This window comes from Histoplasma capsulatum, genomic scaffold (assembly GCF_000149585.1).
Source record: "Histoplasma capsulatum NAm1 scaffold_8 genomic scaffold, whole genome shotgun sequence".
NCBI classification, from domain to species: domain Eukaryota; kingdom Fungi; phylum Ascomycota; class Eurotiomycetes; order Onygenales; family Ajellomycetaceae; genus Histoplasma; species Histoplasma mississippiense.
The window spans coordinates 1,613,613-1,619,613 of NW_001813975.1; the positions used below are offsets into that span (position 1 = coordinate 1,613,613).

Here is a 6,001-nt window from a genome sequence, read left to right on the forward strand (position 1 = left end):
GCTATTCGGCCTATTCGGTGCCCGCGGCGGGATCGGCATGACCGCCGGTGCATAGCCATGCGAGCCAGCACCAGTACCAGGATCAGTGCCGGAAGGGGGACTGAGTCCATAGCCATTTTCGGGGTACGGTATGGGGGTTTTAGGAGGTAGCGGTGGTGGAGGTGGTGGATGGCTTGGTGGCGGGCTGAGGGGCGGCGTGTGGGAGTGGAGGACGGAGACGTGATTATGGTTCAGGTTCTGGTGGCTGCTTTGTGGGCGGGTCGTTAATGCCTGTGGGAGGGGGTTTGTGAACATTTCAGAGCTGATGCGGGGAGAAGAGGAGGAGGGATTGTTGTAACTGCTTTGTGGGCGGCTATTGATGCTTTGTTGGTTTTGTTTATCGTTGTTGTTTAGACGGGTTTGAGAGGTAAAGGGGGATGATTGATTGTGGCTAGGTGAGGATGGGGCTGGGATCGGGATCGAGGTCTTGCGGCTGAAGTTGAGGGGTTGCGGGTGATCATCGGATGTGAGGACAGTGTAATTTTCTGGTGAGATTGCGCTCGGGATTTGTGAGTAGCTGGAAGTTGGGAAACGTGGAGGGTTGGAATTAAACGTATTATTCGCGGACGAAAACGGGATAAAGTCTTCACCGGGGAGTTCGACTGCGTCTGGGAATTCAATAGCGGATGGCTGTGAAGAGCGGGGCGGGATCGTTTGCGGTGAGGAGAGGGATATCGGGATAGGTGGAACCCGTCGGTGGTACTGCCGTTGGAATACGTCCCCGTCCTCTAAGCCTTCTTCAAAACTGTTGGAATCAGCAGGCCAGTCCATTCCTCCATTGCCCGCTGCCAGCCTACGATGAATAAAATGGATCTTGGCCAACTTGGCAGCTACATCCTGGTTCATCTTCTGCACATCGCTCCGGGAGAGATAATTCCGAGTGCTTGTACTAATTTCCGCCAAGCGATTCCATTCATTCATACCAAACTCGCCCACGCCAACTTCAACGTTGAGACGGACGTAATTTTCTAGCGGGACGTTGCGTTTTCTGAGATGTTCTTTCACCATGTATTGGTGAGTCTTTTCGCAGCCTTCGATTTTCGCAATCAGACGTCTTCGGGCCTCAGCGAAATTGCCCAGGGACTCAGCAAAAACATCCTCCCACCACTCGTGTTGGATATGACTCGTTCCGGGAGGCCTTTTGCCTGTTCCAACGCTGACGAAAAGACCTACTTCTCTTCCTGGCCATTCATTCACAGCAGCTTCATCGAGAATCATCGGTGCGGGATTATATTTACCAGCACCCTCGTCAATGAAAACATGTTGTCCTACTAGGATAGGTTTGAAGGCCAGCCCTGTTGCGCATGTAGCCCGCCCAGCTTGCCAGATTGTACAGTTGAATTCCGGTGGAGGCTCCTTTCGCGAATCGTATGATCGTAGCAAAGTTGGAGTTCCGTTCATCGGGGTCCCCTTGTAGACTGCCACGACCGCGCTGATGGAACGTCAGAGATTTATAGACACATATATAAATATATACAGAGCAAAAATGAGAAATAAAAAGAAAGAAAGAAATTAAAAACGAAAGAATGGAGGAAGAAAGGAAACCAACGTCTTCGTCCTATTTTCCCTCTTATCATAGAGCATTGCATCAGCATTCCCCCAGCTCGGCCCATAGGTTCCCAGAGACCCGCGCGAACTCACGGGCGACCGAACTGGCGATGCACCAATCGGATTACTCGACCGACTTGTCCGTCTCTGCAGCGTGTGAGAGGACTGCGGGCGCGGTACCGGGCCATGCAGAGAGATGGGCTTTGCAGGCATGGGCGAGCCATCATTTCCCTCGTCTGCAGCAACAGTATGTTCCCATACGCACTGGCGGATGGCCTCTTCCAGCTTTGAGGCCTTGAAGAGAGTTGACCGATAGGGAATGCCGGCAATGGTCTTATCGGTCTCGAAGACCCGCCTGGTCATGCGCACGTATACATCCTTGCACGTCTCTAGATCCAGTCGTAACCGACCAAGCATGAGCGCAATGAGTCCTCCCGTGCCAGTGCCGGCAATGAGGTCGAAATGGTCGCATGGCTTCGGGATTTGGTTACGCGAGGGGGCTTTGCCCTCGCATTCGACGTAGGTGCGGTGCATGAGTTCTTGGAGGAGGATGAGCATTGAGTATCCGCGGACGCCACCACCATCTACATATGTTTCACACAAGAAGATTTCATTGTAAGTAAATTGGTTTCTCCGGCAGAGCCATTTGGCATAATTTGGATACACATTGTAGGTCGTCAGGAGACCAGCATACCTAGTGATAGAACCCGTAGTGGGGGACCTCTGGTGGTATCCTTGCGACGGAGATGTAAAGTATCCATGATGATGAATTGAGACTGGGAGTACAACAGGAACGCGGGACCTCCCCCCGCGATCCACGGCGCCGGAAAGGCTATTAAAACGGGAAACCAAAGGTTTATTGTATGTGGATATATGTGCAAATTCGTTTGCAGCAGTAAATACCGTTTGCTTAATGTTTGTAGGTGTGCCGGAGGAGAAGGACAGAGGGAGCACAAGGCAGAGGTGTGGGAAAACGCACACACGCACTATAGTTGACGGGGATAGAAATCAGGGGCAAACGAGAAGTGGTGGGGGTGAGATTGGGGGTAATATTCGGACTTCGCAGGCTAGTTGGGGGTCCGTGTAATGTCACTAATGTGCGTGAAGGTGAGCTTTTGGGCGATGGACGGACGATGATGGTGGTTGTGGTGGTGATGAGGCTGAGCAAAGCCGCGGCTAATCCCTGCGGCTGCTCCTGCCAACGACGTAATCCATTCAAATCACTCAAAGTACCGACAATGTTTTGTCAGGCCGGAGTTCCACACACGCACCCATCCAGGGTACTTGTGATTGTATTCGTCTTATTATGTGCCGGCCAGATATGTTTTATAAGTTGAAGGCTATTTCCCTGCTCCTTTACAGATGGAAATACATAAACGAAAATTCAATCCTCGACAGGACCATGGAAAAACTCTCACGGGCCAAAATGGAGGACCATGGATACCGAGATCTCCTTTCCTTCCATGGTTTAGACCCAAAACCATGGATTTGGCCAATCCGATCTGTAATTTGTCGAGTTCGCTTTCTCATAAGTGGACAGTCTTCCACCCACAACTGGGAGATGGATTTTCGATATCAGGGCAAAGATGCTGACTATGACGACACTTTCGCAAAAAAAAAGCTCTGACCCTACATCGTCGATCCGTTGGCTAGGTCTCAGATTTCCCTCAATCAATGACGGTGATGAGTTTGTCCATGCAACGACGCCAGACCTACGGAGTACTCTAAACCTACTTTCAGCCCTCCGGCAACCAATGTCATGCATTGTCAGCCTTAGGATTGTGACAGGTGTGGCGGTGCAGAGACAGGTGACTATTTCAAGTTCGCCCCTTGGACATTTGTTCGAGTGTTCCAGAGCATCTGTGCTGACAGAGGAGGGGCAAATTTCAAGATTTGTCTGACCGTCTACCTTCCTACAGACAGACAGCTATGATCGCCTCACTCCACCTATTGCCACGTTTAAGAACGGTTTAGGGAGTTAGTTTGGCAGGAAGAACAGTACGGAGGTGTGGATGGTGAGCATCTTACACGCCCTTAAACGGTTGGGGGTAGGTTTAGAGGTTTGGGGCCTAAAACTTGGTCATCAAATCAGCATGAAGAACCATAACCACTTCTGTGAGGACTGGCTTTAATCTCTAGTGTGGGCGAACCTTTTTTTTTTTTTTTTCCACGCCTACTCAGAGCTCTAACTTGTGACCTTCTTCCCTTTGCTGTCTAGCATAGTTGTGCTTATCTGCAGGAACAAGGACCGCCCAGCTAGAGATTGCCGATGCTATTCTCCGCAACTCAATGATTTGCTTTCTCTCCTCGTCCCGTCTGGCCATCTGCCACAAGTAGCGGCTTCAAACCTTAGTATCAAGCCAATGGGGGATCATCGAATCCTTGAGCAAAACAAGGAGATAGAACCCCATCCACCCTTAATTTCTTTTGCTTCTTTTTCCCTGGTGGGAATGAAAACAAGAACTTAGGGTTTCAATGCCAGAATCTCTCAGAATGAGAAGCCAGTTTAACACTCCCCTTTATAAGGACGGAAATGCTAAATCTGTACCCTAGCCACCATTGATCAAGAGAACACTTTATTTTTAGAAAAAACCCATCGTAATTTTCATGCTTCTTATATCATCTTTCGTATAAAATGTGGAATTCTTTTTCTATGATTATATACTCTTCATCCTGCGTAGATATATAGAGACAAATTACGTGGACTGATGGACAGAACATCTACAACGATTGCCTCCTCAAATAGCATATCTTGGCAAGGTAATCACAGAATTTTCGGATACGTTGGAGAAGCACACTCGAAACAAACATGGGGAGCTTCGCGTTGACATTCCCAAGCCCAGCGCAAGAAAGAGACTCCCCTTGAGTTCAAAAATATCTCAAACAAGTATCCCTCAGAGATTCCGCTTTGCTTTTGCACCTTGATTCACCATGAATAACTCCAAAAAGGTACCTTCTTCTGTCCCGTGAGAGCTACTTGTCCACACGCTTCAAAACACGATTTTTGGTGAGTATATATGACACTCGGTGCGATGCCAGCGGTTTTCCCATGGGGATGGGTATCTATGCCATCGCTTGTCCCGCACATTGGCGGTCATCTGGGTGCGTGGTAGACTTTGTTCGTGTACTTCCTGAGATGGTATTGAACGGACATCCAGGTTAGAAACAGGCGAAGGTTAGTGAATGTTTATTGCCAAATCCCCTGTTGACCAGGAATGATGGCATCGCCCTGAGGCTGTGGGGAACAAAGGAATGATCCACTAGCAAGCATCCCGAAGTCAGTTTTATCTTGGAGAAAGTATCGCGGTTAGGTGTCCAGACGCGCTCAAACAAAAGGTTCCGTTTTATTCATCAGTCAGTTCAGAAAAAGAATTGCAGCTGTTCGCTGTATCGCCTATGCTGAACACAGCTCATAAGATTCAATCGTCGTGAATGTGTTGAGACTACCCACCCTCGCCTTTCAACCCTGTCGAAAGGATATCACTGTGATAACTGGCCTCAGGTCAGAATTTTCTGATGCGCCGTTTCAAAGAAAGCAAGAAATCCTTCCAATAATGAAATTACGAGGTCTAAATTGGGACTCAGATACGAGATGGAACATCCGATGAACGACTCGGCGCGACTCAGCAATCTCCAGAACAACACGGGACGGGCAATGCTAAAATACGAGATGAAGACTCCTGTGGTGTCCACTCCAATGTATATAAAAGTGAACGGCATCTCGATAGAGGGTCCATCTACAAAATGCCATTTATCAAAAAACACACACTCTCTCTCAACGTTTATACCCAATTTCTCACACAAAAATGGACTTCTTCAGCCTCTTCGTCACTTTACTCTGGTACCTCCCGTTTCTCTCCACAGCTGTCCCCGTCGCAGAGCCTGTGGCAGAGCCTGAAATGCATCTAGAGAAACGCAAATCGGCGCAAACCTGCAAGATTGTCAATCTCAACAAAGGCCAGTACGTTAACTGTCGATACGGGGCGACCACGAAGGCGGGAAATATCTTTGCATTCAGCAGGGGCGACAAACTTATCTTCTCCTGCAAAAAGAAAGGGCAATGTGTGAAGGGTAATTGGTAAGTTCCAGAGAAAGAGAGAGAAAAAAAGGGGGGGGAATGAGGCAAAGGAACAGAGGAAGGAAGCTAAGAACTGCAGTACCTGGGATCGAGTAACCCTGTACGGGACTACATGTTATGTCAATGGATATTTCACGGATAATAACTGCTCCAGTAGTATGTTTCCCGTTCTTCCCTCCTTCAAGACAACAGAACTAACGATGACCTTAGAAAAACTCCCAAAGTGTTAGAACGCTTTCAGGATACTCAACTCGATCGGTACGCATATATGAACCTCGTGGCTGATGCAAGTTGACGGAGAAGCGATATGTCGTCTATATGGTATATGGTCAGTCA

General features: G+C 48.7%; 2 protein-coding genes across 2 annotated transcripts; one reads left to right on the forward strand and one right to left on the reverse strand.

Annotated features, from left to right (window-relative positions):
- Positions 1–655: 655 nt before the first annotated feature.
- HCAG_07415 (conserved hypothetical protein) lies at positions 656–2,348 on the reverse strand (the record flags this gene model as incomplete). Its single annotated transcript, XM_001537943.1, has 4 exons — positions 656–765; positions 837–1,471; positions 1,589–2,171; positions 2,282–2,348. The coding sequence occupies 4 exons, from the start codon at positions 2,346–2,348 to the stop codon at positions 656–658; spliced, it is 1,395 nt and encodes a 464-aa protein (XP_001537993.1).
- Positions 2,349–5,393: 3,045 nt separating this feature from the next.
- Positions 5,394–5,960, forward strand: HCAG_07416 (predicted protein; the record flags this gene model as incomplete). The annotated part of the gene is made up of 3 exons (XM_001537944.1): positions 5,394–5,665; positions 5,697–5,821; positions 5,890–5,960. 3 exons carry the CDS (start codon positions 5,394–5,396, stop codon positions 5,958–5,960), a joined length of 468 nt encoding a protein of 155 aa, XP_001537994.1.
- Between the last annotated feature and the right edge of the window lie 41 nt (positions 5,961–6,001).